General features: G+C 39.4%; 2 protein-coding genes across 6 annotated transcripts; both read right to left on the bottom strand.

Moving 5' to 3' along the window:
- Positions 1-648: 648 nt before the first annotated feature.
- On the bottom strand, positions 649-8,916 carry LOC121970918 (transcription factor BIM2-like). 2 transcript variants are annotated; one of them, XM_042521926.1, is made up of 4 exons: positions 8,597-8,916; positions 8,352-8,469; positions 1,310-1,379; positions 649-1,230 (listed from the first exon to the last, which is right to left on the bottom strand). In XM_042521926.1, exons 1-4 carry the CDS (start codon positions 8,661-8,663, stop codon positions 1,102-1,104), a joined length of 384 nt encoding a protein of 127 aa, XP_042377860.1. In that variant the 5' UTR covers positions 8,664-8,916; the 3' UTR covers positions 649-1,101. The 2 variants fall into 2 exon arrangements, with proteins under 2 accessions (XP_042377860.1, XP_042377858.1); XM_042521924.1 differs by having other exon boundaries at positions 1,087-1,230; positions 8,662-8,913.
- An 809-nt stretch (positions 8,917-9,725) lies between these two features.
- Positions 9,726-13,695, bottom strand: LOC121970913 (F-box/kelch-repeat protein At5g15710-like). Of its 4 annotated transcripts, XM_042521914.1 has the most exons (4): positions 13,599-13,695; positions 11,509-13,133; positions 10,877-11,417; positions 9,726-10,574 (listed from the first exon to the last, which is right to left on the bottom strand). In XM_042521914.1, exon 2 carries the CDS (start codon positions 12,911-12,913, stop codon positions 11,729-11,731), a length of 1,185 nt encoding a protein of 394 aa, XP_042377848.1. In that variant the 5' UTR covers positions 12,914-13,133; positions 13,599-13,695; the 3' UTR covers positions 9,726-10,574; positions 10,877-11,417; positions 11,509-11,728. The 4 variants fall into 4 exon arrangements, with proteins under 4 accessions (XP_042377848.1, XP_042377846.1, XP_042377849.1 ...); XM_042521912.1 differs by having other exon boundaries at positions 10,877-13,133; XM_042521915.1 differs by having other exon boundaries at positions 9,726-10,546; positions 10,877-13,133.
- Positions 13,696-19,005: the final 5,310 nt, after the last annotated feature.

Raw genomic sequence — 19,005 nt, 5'->3', positions numbered from 1 at the left:
TTTGGCGTCGGGAGGCCGAGTGGCGCACGAGGACCGGCCAGAACAACTCTCCATATGGGGACAAAACAAAGGCCCGACCGACACTCAGGCAGAAGCGTCGCCCGCCTCGACACATTCCATAGGGCTCGCTCCACGCTCAGAAATTGCACAAGCCCATCAAGACCAAGGATCTTCGTCAGATGAAGCTCCAACTCGGGATGCAAGGAAGGGGAAAGCTCCCCAAGTCGACTTGTAACCCGAGCGGATCAACCGCCAATTCTCTGAAGCAATTTTGCAGGATCCGCTACCCAGGCATTATGCTCCTCTGGCGATCAGGGAGTATAATGGATCAACGGATCCGGACGACCACTTGGGCAAGTTCGACAATGCGACAACTCTTCATCAGTACACGGATGGAGTCAAATGCAGGGGCTTCTTTACAACATTATCGGGCTCGGCACAACACTGGTTCCGGAGATTGTCGGACGGATCGATCAAAAGCTTCACGGACTTTCGAACGGCCTTCCTCCACCACTTCGTTAACAGCCGACGTTGTCAGAAGACAAGTGTCAGCCTGTTTTCTATGAAGCAAGGGCCGAGAGAGACCCTTCGAGCCTACATTCAGGCGCTTCAACCAGTCAAAGCGACATTCAACCACCACAGTGTTACCTTAATTGGGTCCACAAAACATTGACAAGCCCAAAACCATCATACCACAACCTCATCAAGCAAAACAAATATGTCATGCAATTTCAGAGTCTGATGATAACATACCCTACTATCTCTTCCTACTTCTCCACTTGTCACAATAGCCAACAAAATTGATTTTTTAGTGAAACACCATTCTAGTTTCTTCAAAACATATGGGTTTTGACCCATTTTCTTTTTGGCTTTCATGTACAAGATCATGGATTAAATACACATGCAGACACAAAGATTTACCTTTCATCCATGTCCTAAAAATTCACAATCCAAACATATAGAATAACTGTTATCTATTAATTGCATCTGGTCGATTCTAAAATATTAAGGCTATGATGTAGTTCATCCAGTTAAACATTACGTTTACCACCATATTAATTTGCATTTACATGGAGGAAGCCTATAAATGTGAATTCTTTATCAAGCCACAATTACAAAGAAATGACAGAAGATTACCCATGGTATCAATTTCTCGTTTTCCTGATTCCAGCTTGGGAAGGTTTCATACTTTTGTACCTTTTCTTGTAAAAATTTGACATATTCAATAACCTGCAAGGAGAAACAACTTCTCAAATTATTAATCGTACAGGAATAAAAGTTATTGAAAACATCAGAATCATGCAGTTACCTCTAAAAGAAACGAAGCTTTATCCCTCTTCTGATCACACTGAGGTATGAGGTCTCTAAGTATCTGAAATCTGCACGGTGGAGTAGAATCAGTTTTTAGATCATAAAATATGGATAGTTCTATTAGCAAAAATATAACAAGCATTATTTGTTTCCTCAATTTCTATTACTCCACAATCCAAAGAAGTTTGTTTTAGCATTTTTTTCATAAATACTTTGAATAGTTTATAGCCCTCATAAACACCAATAATCAATTAAAACAACAATAAACTACAAGGATGTAATATTAATTTATCAATAGTTACATGTGTTTGTTTATTCAAGTTAAGAAAGGCTAAGTGAAAGATTCAACTTTTGAATGATTCATGGGTGACTTAGTACAGGATGAGTTTCATAATTACCTCACTTTGCAAATATCACTTCATACAAATGCACAGGAAAGTAAAAAAAAATTACAGGTCGTGACACCAGCAAATTTCATGGCCACGAGTGATTTACATGATTGAGGAAGCATATTAATCCAAGTCAGTTTACTCAAAAAAAAAAAAAAGTGCCACTGACTATTAAGCAAGATGTACAAATGGTTAACTTTTCCAGGATCCATGCCAAATCTATATGCATTTAAAAGTTGCGTTCAACACTTGGCCTACCCATTTCTTGCCACATAATTTGTTTCTTTAGATTGAATAGCTAATCAAAAGTTCCCATTTTTGTTCTACTTGCCACAACATATATTCACAGTTATATTAATTTCAAAATGGTAAATGACTAAATGGATTCTGACAAGCTTCAGTAGAAAACCATGCAGATTAGTTGCAAGATTTCCAAATTAAATGGAAAAGCTAATTTCCCATTTGAAGTGCTAGGTTCCAATTGATTTAGGAATTCTTTATGGGAATTGATTGTGTGATTGAGACATAAATGGTCTCATCATTTAAGGAAAGCGTACTACTTCATCACCAGAATGCATCAATGGGTCATAAACCAAAAGTTAAAAATCTAAAGTCACCTAATTTAGACCGGTTGTTGCAACTCATAAAGCACCAATAAATCTGAACTACTTGAATAACTATGTAATGAAGTTACTATATACAATACCTATTTCATCTCTCTTCTTAAATTGCTTTCCCTTAGGTAAACTCTTACTCTCCTTAAGTCCTTTTTTTCTCTTTTCAGTTCAGAAGGAATTTCTCTATAAATTCTAAAACTTTTGTCCTAAGAAATCTCCTAATAGAAAGAACAGCAGTTTGCTAGCATCAGAGATGGATCAACATAAATCCAGTTGGACATTTGGGATAATCATATTATTTTATACTTTGAAACACTTTTCTTCTCATTCCATAATAGCAAAACTTCTTATACAGCACCATCTTCTCTATTTTGCATTTGGAAATTTCGATGTGTTTTCATGGGCATTTCCTAGTAGTATCCTTTGCAAAATTTTATCATAGTAGTCACATTCTACAAAGATAAGTGATTCCACCAATATGGTTAGTTTTTGAGATCTCTCCTCATAGTTGTCAAAATCACCAAAAGATAATCAAAGAATTTAAGTAGTAACTACATCGGATGGGTAGGATCAATGATATTGAAACCAATGAGAATCAAGAAATAAAAATATTTCGTACACAAGTTTACAATAGTTATCTCAAACTCCTAGAAAATGTCAAATGTCATTCTATCACGTTAATAATTGAGGTGAGGTTCTAGGAAGCACCATGGTGCAAAATCTCGAGTCATGCCGAAGTTTTAGTTTATGACTAGAATGATATTGTTTGTATCGTGTCAATATTTTGATGCATACCAAAATTTCATACCATTCAACACAAACAATGTCTTCTTCCTTTACTTCATCTTCTTTCTCCTTCAACCTCCAAACTGTCCCTGATATCATGCATCGGAGCATCAACATGATACAAGAATAGTATCTTTCTGGCTGAAACTACAGCACAACTTGAGATTGTGAACTTTGGTGCCGAATGGTATTGAGTTTCAGTGATTTACCGATATGATGCTTTTTTATCGTAGTCCGGCACGAGATTCCAAACCATGGGAAGCACAATGTGGAAGATTTGTTGTCACTTCAATAGCAAAGATCAACTTAGGCCACTATAACTAGTCAATCTAAGTGCATGGTGATGGCGCCATAGTGGTGAATGACATCTGTCTAGGATATAGCATAGACTAATGAGAGTTGCAGGTTCTTTCTAGCTATCCTATAAACACTTAGCAGTTCAATTTTAAACCAACAACAATAAAATCCTTCCAATAGCAAAGTTTTGGGTGTTGGCTGGTGATTCAATTGTCCATCAATCCTACAATGGTTAAATGTCTATTATATGCTATTACAATCAATTTAATAATGCAATATTTATAAATAATGTCATACATATTAATACAACATTAATAAATAAAAAAATATTATAACCAATAATCAAATCATATTTTTGTTTAAATTATTTAATAGTGCTAGATTTTATTAATACAATTTTTAATAAAAGTAGTATTATGTATTCAATTTATGGGGTCTAGTTAGGTCAAATTAACTATATTCGACATGGCTTTTAGTTGAAGGGCAATTTTAGGATGACTATTGACCAAGAGATTATTGTGTTCTCTCTCATGCCATAATAATCTTTTTTAATCCACAATCCTCAATCAATAGCAAGCAAGAGAAAGATAGGTGAAGCGTCAACTCTATCGAGCAATGACAAAGTTGAATGAGTCATGCTTGATCTCATAGTGAATCTTAAGCCCCGAAAAGGCTAAGCAATCAAGAGGGCAAGGAAGATTGTAGTTACCTACTGTACGAGTTCTCTATGAATATCCTTTTTTCTGAATTACTTTCTCGTTCTTTGTGAGATGCATACTTCTCAAAAAGAATGACCAACATCAATCTAACTCAAGCAACCTTCTGTGGTTAATGACCAATTTTGTACTACAGTTTGTTTCATGATATTATAACATGTCAAAACAAGGTTTAAAATCTAGTGACATGTTAAAGTTTTGATCGCAAATCGAAATGATACAAATTTTCATATAGTATTATTTCGTGCCTGTACGATTTCGATATTTATTTAATTGAATTATTGATGACAATATGATTAACTTTATTTAGTATAAATTATAACTTTTAATTATTTATTTTATTATAATTAATTATTTTCTCAATAATTAATTAGATTGTTGATAATGTTTATTTTATGTTTATATTTATTGATTAAAACATTGGAATGAACAACGAGAAAATGGGAACCAGAGAAGCTGTGGAGGAGAAGCCAAACAAACACGATCTCGCTAAATTCTAGTTTTTTTGTCACTTGCTTATGATCTCTCTGTCTCTCCCAACGTCACCAAAGTTGAAACTCAAGTCTACTTGATGTTAAATAATAAATTTTATCCTATTTAAAATTTTGCATCTTAATTTTTAAAAATTTTAAAGACTAATTAAGCTGAAATGAATTAATATTTTAAGTTTTGGGGGCCAAATGAAACTCAATTTAGGGTTGGGTGGAGTCCATTAAGCAAACAACGATTAGGGTTTGATGAGCTCAAAAGAGGCTCAATTTGCACCTTATTTTTTGTCGGTGTAGTACTAAACTAACATCATGTATAGGGTAGTCCAATAGTCTAGTTAATGAGTTCAATGATTGCTATAAGTTATAGGAGGTTAGAAGTTATTTTTACTCTACTCCCCCTTTCTCTCTCCACATGCTCTCCTCACTCTGCTCCCTGAATTCTTCTCTTCCTCTACCTCACGATGCAGTCAATCGTGCACATCATTTGTCGGCAATCATTGGTCTCCTTCAACCCACTTCTTTAGCAACCTTCTCTCTCATCTAGTCTCTCTCTCTCGTCCCTTTGTTTCTCCCACGTGTGTTGCCACCATTTCTCAAGAATTCTTGCATGGAGTGGTGGATTTACAAAGTGAGGAGATCAATTGTGACTTGCGAGACTCCAGTGTCGATATCAATGCCTTCTCACATATCAATCACCATGAAAATCAATAAAGTCTGATTGTGGTAATTAGCATGACTCAACACTTTAAACACCAAGCCAAAGTTTATTTATGAAGATATTTTAGATCTTTGACTCTTTGTATTCATCATCCATTTTAAGATGATAAATGAAATCTTCGAGTTTGTACCAATTGATAGGTGCACTAGTATCTCAATTTATTTAGTTTCTCTCAAATATTTGATTAGCGGATGTATTCAAATAATCGCAATGTCTCTAAGAACATGCTTAGAAAGGTGCAAAATAATAATGATTGTGTTATAAAACATTTTATTAAAGATCATGCTCTAACCAAATTCTCAACTAGTATTTCTTATCTCAAGTATTTTCATTGATAAGAAAGTTATGGCAAAAGAATCTAATTTAAATGAATCAAAAAAGAATAATGGCCTAAAAGTTTTATCTTTTGTAATATCTATAAAACAAGATTATTAATAATTCAATATTATCTTAATTGGATACAAGTAAATTTTTTAATTAATTATTCTATTTCCGATCCAAATAAAAAAATTAAAAGATAGTTTGCATTGTAAGCTGCTTTGTCAATTTCATCTATCTCATTCCTTTTATTATATATGAAAAAAATAAGTATCTTTAAATCAATATAATATCACTAAATAATAGACCTGCTATGTCTTACCATGCAAGCAGGATGATTGAAATGGATGAGAACCTTAGGTGTTTTTTTTAATCGTAAAATACTTCTATGACTTAAAGGAAAGCTTTATAAAATGATTATTAAACTTGCTATGTTTTATGGGGCTGAATATCTGGATCGAGCACATGAGCAGAAGATGCAAATTATAGAGATAAGGATGTTAAAATGGATATACGAACATACAATGATGGACATAATAAGAAATAAAAATATTAGAAAGAAAGTCGTTGGGAAAACTCCGAAAGACACGTTTAAAATGGTACGAGCATGTAGACCAATAAATGCAGATGATGTGAAACTATGATAGATATGATCATCAAACGAGAAAGATAAAAAAAAACTTAGTTAGCAATAATAAATTAAGATAAAATTTATTTAATGCTCTGTTTATCTTAAGGAGTGAACAATGGATGGATCAAATAAACCTAGGGGCATGGGAAGAGAGTGGAATGGGAAAGAAATCTCTTCCTCTTGTTTACCTTGATTGAGGAAGGTGGGTCCATGCAGTGTAATTTTTGTAACTGAAAAGGGTACATGCGTCATTTATTTTTGGGAGGTATATGGTGTAATTTTGTGAGTTAAAAGAGTACATGCGTCATTTTTTATATATGATGTAATTTTGTGAATGAAAAGGAGTACATGTATCATTTGTTTTCCATCCATTGCTTTCCATCCGATTTTAAGGTGATCGATTTTGGCTCTAAAACTATCCGCTGATAGATTGTGTTTCTCTCCCCTCTTAAAATTTTAATGAAGTAAATGATAGAAATTTTTTGCGAAAACTTTTCCTTAGTTTTACTTTCTGCTCTCCCAAGTAAGTATATCATAAATATTAGTGATGATAAAGTAGGGGATAGCGCCCAATGGAGTAGAAGGATTCATATAACCGATCCCACCTAATGGAATAATGCTTGGTTGTTGTTGTAGTTGTTTCAAATTTAATAATTATTTTTCTCAATATTAAATTTCAGCAAATAACTCGTAAATTTTAAATTAACAAGGTGAGCAATTTAATTTAATTTCACAACATCCAAGCCTTTTCCCACTAGGTGGGGTCGGCTGTGCAATTTAATTTAATAATCAGTAAAATTTTCAAGTAAATATTTCATGTTTGATTGGTGATTTCAAAATCTTTCAACTTAAGAAGAAACTAATTTTTGTGCATGGGTTATCAACTAGCTAATTATATGCTTAACACATTTCTTCAAGGATATAGGAGTTCAAACAGTTCTTAATGCAGACTTGAGGACTTGCAAATTGGGTTTATACCCTTCAGTTCACTAGTGCAATTTAACACCCAAAGAATTATTTGCCTAAGCATAAAGGAGATTAGAAGAAATCAATGCCACAAGGTTGCTTGAAGTGTCTTCGCAGATTAAAAGAGGCACTGTTCCTAAAAGAGGTATTGCTCCTATAAATATGGAGTCGAAAATGCTGACTTCCATAATTGGCAATTTACTTAGCAATTGACAGGTCTCAAGTACAACACACATTATGTTCAAGATCATCGTCATATCATATTGACCATTCATCCACTTGCATAGTTGCATAAAAGATGGTTAAAATGACTTCTAAAAACTGGAATCAGAACAGTTCATCCAACTATAGCATCAAATAAACAAGATAATGAGAATGCAAAATAAATTGGTTGTTGCAGGCTAAAAGAGATTGTAGAGCATAATGAGTCCCATATAGGCCAGACAGATGAAACAAGGGAAAGATGCAAACAGAAAATAGTCAAAATAAAATCAACTGGAGGTGAATTTTAAGTCCTTTTAAGCTGAAAAGGAGAAAAAAAAACACCATTTTAAATTTAACAGATGCCAAAAGTTCATGAAGTCTTAGTTAAATAGCTAAAGAAAAATCTAAAAGAGCTGTATAGATGAACTGAAGAACAAAATGTCTAATTTTGTACTCATAGAACAAGGACAAGTGACAGCTGGTGATGAATAATTATTTATCATCTTGTTCACCCATTGCACAAAGCAATGTCAACCTGGTATGATGTTCCAATTAACTTTCTCCACGAGTCCCCATTTAAACGTGTTAAATGTTGGGGTTTTGAATTAACTTCCTCTGGTCATATCTATTCCTTCTGTTAAATGTCTTTCAACGTGTATGTTTGCCAAATTGAATGATGTGCGAGTTATTGCTAAGAAACGTGACAGGAAACCAAGGGACAAACTGAAGTTCTTGATTTAGACCAAAAACAAAAATTGAATTTCCTGAAATTAAGCAATCACATTCAACTTAACTTCTACCAAGCTCTATTTTCAGATTTATTGTGTGTGATAGAATTACAAAAGAATAATAAGCATTTAACCAGAAGATGTTAAGAGTGTGAATGCAATCCGAACTCGTGACCAACCTATCATTGATTTTGCACCTACGACGCTGCTCGGTTGCTGAATGCTTTGATTTTGGCGTAGTTGGCGTGCCTGGTTTCTGCTCACCACTCTTCCCGTCCACCTTCCCCGTCATTTCAGCTGGAGATATCAAATACCGCAGAAAGATAATTAAAAATAACAATAATAAATTTGAACTTCGAGCAAGTAAAACCACTCAAAAAATAAATTGCGACAGATTAGTAGCTCAGCAGATGAAAGACGAGACCTTTCAAACCTATAGTTTCTCTTTTGCTTCTTAAAAAAAGGAGAAAAAAAATCTCAAACACACACATCTTTGAGACGATCCTTGAGCCCTCCTGAGCTCGTCCTCGTCGCCGCTCGATCTGGAAAGAGACTCCATCAGCAGAACGCTACCTTGTGAACGAAGGAAGGAAGGAAGGAACGAAGGTTCACTAGCTCTGAATGAACTCGCAGATTTAGAAGAGAGGCGAGATCGACGGAAACCCTAATCAAAAGGTGATTTATCCACGGTCTTCTCCGACATGGAAAGCAATCAACGAGAGACCATATGACACTTTTCCAAAAAGCTGCTCGTAAGATATAGTAACTCCCAATGCACATCGTTTATTTTTCATTAGAGTTCTCATATTTTCTAAAATTTATTACAACCATTAAAAACTGCAAATTTATCTCATTTTTTTAAATAAAGTATTTAAAAAACTTAATCTTCATCATAATCTCATCTTAATCTCCGTTAAACTTGACGTGCGACTAACATTATTGCTGTATCAGCAAAGTTCACACGTGGAACCTCCTCTAAATAGGATTTAAAAGTGTATTAAAATCATGAAATTTGCCATTTAAACAAAATTCATATATCTAAGTTTTGCCCCATAAATATTACTATTCCAATTATTATAGTAATTACCCTCACCATCCATTATATGAGGTAGGATCAAATACTAAATTCACTAGAAAACGAAAGGATGTTTTTTTTAATACTGTTTAAATCATGATGGCAAGGAAATAACCTTTTATATAAATGGAATGGAGAGAGAAGAAGCGAATAGATAGTGCAACCCAATAGTAGTCTTCACACAATAAAAATAATTCAAATGATTAGTTGTTCGAATGTGTTTATTTGTATGATTATGCCAAAAAAATATGTAAATGCATCATATGCTACCACATTCAATGCTAAAAATAATAATAATAAAATTATCAAAAAGTTTGCATAAAAATCTTCAAGTCTTGGAGACTTTAGAGCAATGCTAACACTCAATTTAAGGAGTATTGAGAATGTTTTTGTGCAACTTCTTTATGCTCAGGATCCTAATAAGGCTTTATAACGAGCTCTCTCACTTTGGTCCACCTCCAATCATTTGAAACACACAAAACCAACAACTAAATTTCATTGTCAATTGACTATCAAAGCCTTTAGTCAACTGCAATCCACATTCTAATAGCTAGTTCTTCGGTGCCACACAGTAGAGATGTAAGTTAGGTCAGTTAGTAACCCAGCAACTGTCAATTAAAAGAATAAAATAAAATAGAGTGACACGGCAATTGTTAAGAATGTCGCAGCATTTTATCACCCTCAACTCAGCTCAGTCAAAAAGAGACCGGGTTTGGCCACCTTTTTCCACATAAATCAGATGAATTGCTTAATTGTCAAGAGAGATGCCGATATAACATTTTTCAACCTTGTCGAAGCTATCCGAGCCACCCAAGAAAATTTGCCCCCTAACTTTGATTCATCAGCATCAGTATAAAGATTCTTGAATTTTCAGTCGCTGCCAAGTACCGTAAAACACCTGCTTTTGTGCTGTCAGATCACAAGTTTACTCTGACGAGTTGCTACTGGATTCATCAGCATCACTAAGCTGCTTGAATTTTAAGTATCAGTGCCAAGTATTGTAAACATTTGCTTCTGCTGCTCTCAGGATCACAAGTTTATTCTGAAGAATTACTGATTGCCAAGAGAAATGCTGATATAACATTTTCCCATCTCAACATAGCACACTGAGCCACCTGAGAAAGACTATAGAAACTCTTTCCCTAACATGATTCAGCAGCATCACTATGAAGCTTCTTGAATTTTAAGAGTGTCAGTGCCAAGACTGTAAAAGGCCTGCTTCTGCTCTTGGATCACAAATTTACCAACACAAGACTGTCCCCATCTTGCCACACTTTCCGTCCACCAATGGTTCACTCTCTACAGCATCAAAGTCAACTGTCAGTTCCTGTTTGATCAGACACTAGATTAGATGCCATTAGAAAAGTCCTTGAACGGAACAAGGTTAGAAGAAAGCTAAAATTGTTCATCGGATTCTTCTGTCTAGTATGCTATTATGTTTTCTATGGTAACAAAAATGCACAACCTATCATCATATAGAAAAATGCTGATGTCAATAAATTAAATACCCCAAAAAAAGATAGTTGATATTTGAAAAATGTTATCAAACATGTTTCAAAATTCTACCAAAATAAGGATGACCTATAGTTGCTTTATAAAAAATAGTTGTCAAAGGATATAAGTAATTACCAGTTATACCCCAGGTCAGTTCAACCTTACATACTCTTTCACCTGTAAGTGTAATCTTGATACAATATCAAGCAGTTGGCCAGCATATCTTCCAGTATAGCATATAAACCAGATAAAAGCATATACAATTATCATTATGTCAAAGTGACAGCAGATCCCTGGTATATTGCTCTTCTAGGAGATTCAAGAAATGCTTTATGGTGAAGTGCACCTTAACTCACAAGGAAGAACAAACTGAAAAGGCTAATGCCAATTAATATTTAATCCACGTAGCCATCTAGGCAAGAATAAGGAACTCTGATACAAGGCACACTAGCAAAGCAGTCTCGGCAAGCATCTCAGACCCACACAACTTCTATTCGAACACATTTCCCTGCACCAAAATTATCCTGTCTGTGTAACTCATTTCATAATCATCGTGTAGCATATTCAGTAGTCTTTATGTTGAAGCTGCAGCAGAGGTCCAGTATGTGGTCTCTTCAAGGAGATTCAAGAAAATGCCTTTATGGAAAGATGCATTGGTCTCATGAGGCAGAACAGACTGAAATAGCATACCAAATCATATTAAATTCACAAAATTAAGAACAAGTGGATTGTCATATGAGGCATGCTAGCACATCAATCTAGGGTACCTTCTCTCATTTAGGCAACTTCTCTTCATATACATTTCAATGCACCAAAATTGTCTGGTTAATGTAGCCCATTTTGAATAATAATGCTCTATAATTAAATTAGTGAAAGTTGGACTCTCTTTGGAAAGAAAAAAATAATTATTCAAAAAGCCCATATTATGCAAAGGTGACTTTCCTTGAGTACCACTACTATCAATCTGGTCCTGACCAAGTAACAATTTCAGATAAGTTTGTCAAACCTTGGTTGATAAAAGCAAACCTGAGTACTGCATAATTGGATCACCCATCCTACAATCCATGACCAAGCTTTTTTGTCGACATCATAGAGAAGACCTTTTCCTTGATTCCAGGAAGTAAAACATATTTGATTGTCCTGTCCAAAACAATCAAATCTATCAGCTGATAATCTCAGAAGGGCCCTGAAATACTTTGGTGGCATCCTACTGATTTCAACCCATGCTGTCTTTGCATGATCAAGCTCCCAAATGCGAATGCTTTGAAGAGTGCTGAAAAGTCCAATCCTTCCCACTAGAAACAAACGTTTTTTTGCACCAGCAACTAAATAACCATCCAGTAATGAACGTGGAAATTTTGCTGGAATGTGTTCCCATTGCCCCATATCCACTCGATACATCATAAGCCCAAGTGGTGAAAGAGTCTCTAGATAAAGCCTCGAATCACAAAATGCCATTTTTGATGAACATAAAGTAACGGCTGGCATTACCTGATGAACTGACCAACTATCAAGTCTTGAGTAATAGACTTCAGTCGGTAAAGTTTGATCTCCAAGGATATCACCACCTGTAGCAATCACTTTAAAAGTACAGTCCACCTTATCAACTACCAAGGTCAATTGCCTTTGCTGATTGTGATGCATGCTAGGCAATACCTTCCATGTCTGAGTTAAGGGATTGCAAACAAGGATTTTAAAGTCAAGCCCATCGTATCCAGATAAACAAAGAAGACCTCCTGAAGAACCAACCAGCCAAAAAGCCCAATCTGGTAGAAATGCAAAAGGGATCTTGTACCATGTTTTCAGGGGAAGGCTGAAGACCGAGCATTGATATGCCTGTGAGCTTTTCCAAAATGTGAGAAGGCAGGGTCCATGCGAAGGAACGCGAGAGTGGGCTGCAAGAAAACTACGGTCCTGAAGAATTGAGTTCCACCTTCTGCAGACCGGCATCAACCTGAAGATCAAGAATGGAGGCACCCTTGCAAGTACCTCCATTAGCAAATCCTCCGGTAAAAGTGCCCATATGTGATCCTCCATGTGGATATCTGAATGGATGATTTTAGCAAAAACTGAAACTGACTCTTCATCGAAGCCTCGTGGTTTCGTCTTAACCACTTTCTGCCTCGATGGACTTATGCTCCGTGACATAGATGGGCTTATGCTCCGTGACATAGTTGAGAGAACAGAAGTCTGAAGGTATGCGCGAGTGATTTAACTGATAACGAACTCCAAGAAGCAGCATGCGCCCTGCGTAAAATGGAAGACCAACCACGAAGCAACTGCAAATGCGGTTCCAGATGGTAAATCCACTGCCTGACCTTTCCGAGAATAGAGGATGCTTGCTGCTCCGATGGCTATCGAGACGGCAGAGGTCAGATGACCAATTCTAACTCTGCACAGTACCAAAGTCATCAAAGAATTTAATAAGGTTAATGGCAGAAATACAAACTGAAACTATGATCGATGATGAAAAAGAACTTCACACTTAGAATACGACGCATAAATGCTTGCAAGTGGGCAAAACCATCGTTCACAATTGAAACCCTAAACCGAAGAGAACAGAAAAATTCGAAATACAGGGAGAGGAAAAGGGACCGAAAATCCGACCAGATTAAAGGGAAATTAACAGGGAAGAAAGAACATTGTCCAACTCATAAACCAAAATCAAGATGCTACCTTCAGCGATCCACAACCGGAAAAACTGCAGTTCCAGCGATACCCATATCAAAAAGACAAACACGAGGGAAGGCCTAGCAGATTTTGACCAGACCGAGGAGATCAATCAACAAAAATAAGAAGGGAAAAAAAATCTCAAAGGAAAGAAATCGACAGTTTTGAGTATTTGGAAAAGGCATACCGATCGAATTACCCCTTCGGACGATGGGTCGAGAGATCGAGCGAAGGACACAGTTTATTCCTTCTTCACTGTATTGTTTGATCGGGTATGATCCAAGCCGTGGATGAGTCCGCCGAATCCAGTGGGACCAATGCTGAGCTGTCATCTGCGTTTGGTATCTTACAACTAATTTAGCAAGAAATATACAAAATATAAATTGGCCTGCATATTAATATTACATTAGAGCATCCAACGGAAATATTTAGAGAGGAATATTTTCTTAAATATCTTCCAATGATGTAGAGAGAATACTTAAAGGATGATTAAAAATCATCGGTATAAATTACTGTCCGATGATTTCCTCTTGTAAGACCTACTAAAGTAGTGGGTTGCCACTATTTTTGATTTTTTTTTAATTTTTTTATTTAATTAAATCTGGTATGGTCCATTAAAATGATGTGAAAGTGGAAGATATTTTATTGTGAAAATTGAGATATTTGAATAGTAAAATATTTAAAAAATGATATAGAAATGAGAGCCATAAATATTTGAAAGAAATATTCCTACTTGTTGTAGATGCACTTATTACATTCCACAAATATTTTGAATTATATTTTTCTTTAGAATTGGCTTCCAGAACCTTCATCATGTCAATTTCATTTCATCCAAAAATTAATTTTAATTGATTTTTAAAAAAAATACTTACTTTTTAATCTGTCAAAATGATTGGTGTCGTCTGTGGGAACGCACCTGAATCTGAGTCTAGTAAAAGATGGAGGAAGCTAGAAGATCTCACACCGTGACGTTCTCTCAAGAAGAGCTCGATGCGCTCATCCAGGCGCGAGCGGCAAAAATCGTGGAGCAGCAGCAACAAAAGGCATTAGCCGAACGAATGGCGCAGTAAGCGACTTTGGCGTCGGGAGGCCGAGTGGCGCACGAGGACCGGCCAGAACAACTCTCCATATGGGGACAAAACAAAGGCCCGACCGACACTCAGGCAGAAGCGTCGCCCGCCCCGATACCATTCCATAGGGCTCTGTTCCAAGCGCCCTCAGAAATTGCACAAGCCCATCAAGACCAAGGATCTTCGTCAGATGAAGCTCCAGCTCGGGATGCAAGGAAGGGGAAAGCTCCCCGAGCCGACTTGTCACCCGAGCGGATCAACCGCCAATTATTTGAAGCAATTTTGCAGGATCCGCTACCCAGACATTATGCTCCTCTGGCAATCGGGGAGTATAAGGACCCGGACGACCACTTGGGCAAGTTCGACAATGCGATAACTCTTCATCAGTACACGGATGGAGTCAAATGTAGGGTCTTCCTTACAACGTTATTGGGCTCGGCACAACGCTAGTTCCGGAGACTGCAGGACGGATCGATCAAAAGCTTCAAAGACTTTCGAACGACCTTCCTCCACCACTTCGCTAGCAGCTGACGTTATCAGAAGACAAGTGTCAGCCTGTTTTCTATAAAGCAAGGGCAGAGGGAGACCTTTCGAGCCTACATTCAGCGCTTCAATCAAGCTGCAATAGACATCCCCACGGTCTCCTCCGAAACCATGATGCATGCCTTCACCCAAGGGCTTACCAACGGTGACTTCTTCCGCTCGCTCATCTGGAACCACCTCGCGATTATGATCATATGTTGAAGAAGCCGAGCGAGTATATCAATGTGGAGGAGGCCTGAAGAAAGGAGGTTTCGACCGAGCCTGCTGTGTCGACCGAGCGAAGGCCGCCGATTAATCATCAACCACCCAGAGGACCCCGAACCGAAGGGATAAGGCCCCATCAAGAAGCCAGGTCACACGTCGTTCAGCATGTGGCTTCCGAGCGACCAAAGTCAAGAGGAAAGGTATGGACTCCCATATTTTATTCTTTCCACTAGTCTGCCAGCCACAACACACAAGACTGTCGGGGGTTCGCCCCGGGCGTCCAGCCAGCCCCGAGGAACTATCGTAGTCGATCGCCCGAGCAGCGGCATCCAGATACCGAGCGACGATTGGTTAGACCGTTGCCTGATCGGAAGCACCATCATTCGCCCAGGAGTGGCGATCGACCCCGGGCCTCGCACGAGCGAGCTAGGCCCTCCGCTCGGGAAGAAGAAAATAGGAACAACGCCACTCGAGGGGAGATCAACATCATAGCGGGAGGGCCGACCGGCGGGGACTCCAATCGAGCCTGCAAGTCACACGCCCGGTGTCTAGAGATCTATGCCATCGGTTGCAGCAAGGAGAAGGCGAGCGGGCCCGAGATCAGTTTCGGTCCCAGGGATCTCGAGGGAGTCGAAGTGCCGCACGACAATGCCCTCATCATCCGAGTGGTAATAACGAATTATACTATTTATCGCATCTTCATTGACACAGGGAGTTCGGTCAACATCATCTTCAAGAAGGCGTTCGACCAACTCCAGATTGACTGCGCCGGGCTACTGCCAATGACAAACCCCCCCCCTTGTACGAGTTAACAGGCAACGAGGTCCTGCCGCTCGGCCATATCAAATTGGAAGTGTCGCTCGGAGAGGAGCCCTTTCGGAGGACAAGAGTAACTAACTTCATCATAGTGGAGGCCCTCTCAGCATACAATGTCATTTTGGACCGACAGACCCTCAATGAGTTTTGCGCGGTCGTTTCAACTTTTTGCCAGAAGATCAAATTCCCGGTTGAGGATCGAGTAGGAGAAGTGAAGGGGGACCAGCTGACGGCTCGGCGATGCTATGTCGAGATGGTCAGGACAGAAGCTAGGTCTGCCCGAAAGACCCCGTGAATTGAGGTAAACACCATAACTGAGAAGCCCCTTGCTTTTGTTTATGAAGAAAAGGAGGAAGGGTAGATGCATCCTTGCCGACCAGAGGCGACGACTTTCATAGCATCTGATCTAGGAGTCGATCAAAAAGTCGAGCTGATCAGATGCCTCCAGCAGAACCATGATGTCTTTGCGTGGTCAACACACGAGCTGCCTGGCATCTCCCCCAGCGTCGCGCGGCATGAGCTTCATGTCCGCTCAGATGCCCCGCCAGTAAAGCAAAGAAAGAGAGATTTCAACGCCGAGCAGAATCAAATTATCTGGGCGGAGGTCGAGAAGCTGCTGGAGGCCGACCACATACGAGAGGTCCAATTCTCGAGTTGGTTAGCGAACGTAGTACTCGTCTCCAAGCCGAACAACAAGTGGAGGGTTTGCATCGACTTTCGGGACTTGAACAAAGCATGCTCGAAGGACTTCTATCCCCTGCCCATAATCGATCAGATGGTAGACTTAACCGCTGGGTGCGAGCTGATATGCATACTGGATGCATACCAGGGATACCATCAGGTGCCGCTCGCCCGGGAGGATCAGGAGAAGGTGAGCTTCATCACGGCGGACGATACTTATTGCTACAACGTAATGTCGTTCAGACTGAAAAATACGGGAGCTACCTACCAGCGGCTCATGAACAGAGTATTCAGGAGGCAGATCGGCTGCAATATGGAGGTATGCATCGATGATATCCTAATTAAATCTCTCCGAGCTGCTGATCTTTGCGCATATATCAGGGAGACCTGTCAAACCCTACGAACGTATGGAATCAAACTGAATCCCCAGAAGTGTCTGTTTGGCGCAAAGAGTGGGCGTTTCTTGGGATATATAGTCACAGAGCGAGGGATTGAGATCAACCCCAGCAAAGTAAAGGCACTCCAAGATATGCTGCTTCCAAGAAATCTGAAAGAAGCCTAACGTCTTATTGGACGAATAACAGCTTTATCGAGGTTCATCTCAAAATCTGCCGACCGGAGCTTGTCCTTTTTCAAAATCCTGCGCCGAGCCACAAAGTTTCAATGGAACGAAGAATGTGATCGGGCGTTCGAAGAACTCAAGTCTTATCTCAATTCTTTGCCTGTGCTCGCCAAGCCGGTTGCTGGTGAATCCCTAAGGATCTACCTATCCACAATCGAGCATGCGGTCGGCTCGGCTCTTGTAAGGTCGAACAACGAGGAGCAACCTGTATACTTCTTGAGTCATATATTGAAAGACATTGAATCTTGCTACACCGGCCTCGAAAGTTCGCCTTCGCGTTAATACTGGCCACTCGGAGGCTTCACCCATACTTCCTCGCGTACACTATCATTGTGAGGACCAACAGTCCCTTGTGACGAGTCCTCCTCAACCCGGAAGTGTCCGGACAGTTGATCAAGTGGACAACAGAGCTTAGCGAGTTCGACATCCAGTATCAACCACGAAGTGCTATTAAGACGCAGTCTTAGGTAGATTTCGTTACCGAAGTGTAGAACCCCGAGCCTGAGGCCACGTAGTGGATATATGTGTACGAGTCGTCCACTCGGCGAGGAGGTGGAATTGGTGTGCTGCTAGTTTCTCCCCGAAACGAACGAATGCATATGTCCATTCGGTTGGACTATCGGGCCACCAATAAAGAGGATGAATATGAGGCCCTCATAGCCGGCTTACAGGCCGCTTGGCATATGGGAGTAGTCAAGGTTTTGATCTACTCAGATTCTCAGCTAACCGCTCAGCAACTTGCCAGAAACTTTGAGATAAGCAACTCAAGGCTCAGACTCTACGCCGAGGCGTTTGAGAGGCTAAAGGGTAATTTCAAGGAAATGATCATACAAAAGATTTCCCGATCAGAAAATCAAGCTGCTGATGATTTAACCAAGCTCGCCAGTTTCATATCACCAGTCGTCATTCAGCAACCGGTCGAACAGGTAGCCTTAGTAGCTCATGTAGACAGGATAGAAGGGCTCAATTTTCCCCATGACTGGCGAACGGTCATAACGGAATTCTTGAAGTCCGGGGTCACACCCTCCGATCGGGAGGAAGCGCATCTGCTTCGAAGAAGGGCTGGTCGTTTCGTCCTGATCGGAGAACAGCTTTATAAGAAAGCATTCTCCAGGCCTTTACTTAAGTACGTCGTTCCGGAAGACGTCGACTATATACTACAACAAGTGCATCAAGGGTTTTGCGAAAGACATTCGGGCGGCCGCGCATTAGCAAGAAAGGTCCTTTTAGCCGGGTATTCTTAGCCGACACTCCAGGAAAATGCCGCTCGGATAGTCAACATGTGCCTGTCCTACAAAAAATACCATAGCTTCTCGCATCGCCCGACGAAAGAGATGAAGCCCTCCACCATGTCATGCCCGTTCGACCAATGGGGCATGGACATGGTGGGGTCGTTTCGTATAACACCTGGGCAACGAAAATTCTTATTGGTGGCGGTTGACTATTTCTCCAAGTGGGACGAGGTCGAGCCGTTAGCGAAGATAACGGAGCAGATGGTCATGAAGTTCATCTGGCAGTATATTATCTGTCGGTTCGGCATTCCCTGTCTGCTCATTTCGGACAACGGGAGGCAGTTCTCAGGTCAACAACTGAAGAAATGGTGCGAGGGGTATGACATACAACAAGCCTTCACCTCTGTGGCATACCCGCAAAGTAAC

This window comes from Zingiber officinale, chromosome 4A, assembly GCF_018446385.1.
Source record: "Zingiber officinale cultivar Zhangliang chromosome 4A, Zo_v1.1, whole genome shotgun sequence".
Classification (NCBI taxonomy): domain Eukaryota; kingdom Viridiplantae; phylum Streptophyta; class Magnoliopsida; order Zingiberales; family Zingiberaceae; genus Zingiber; species Zingiber officinale.
The sequence above is the reverse complement of the archived record's forward strand: the minus strand, read 5'-3'. Positions and strand labels throughout refer to the sequence as shown.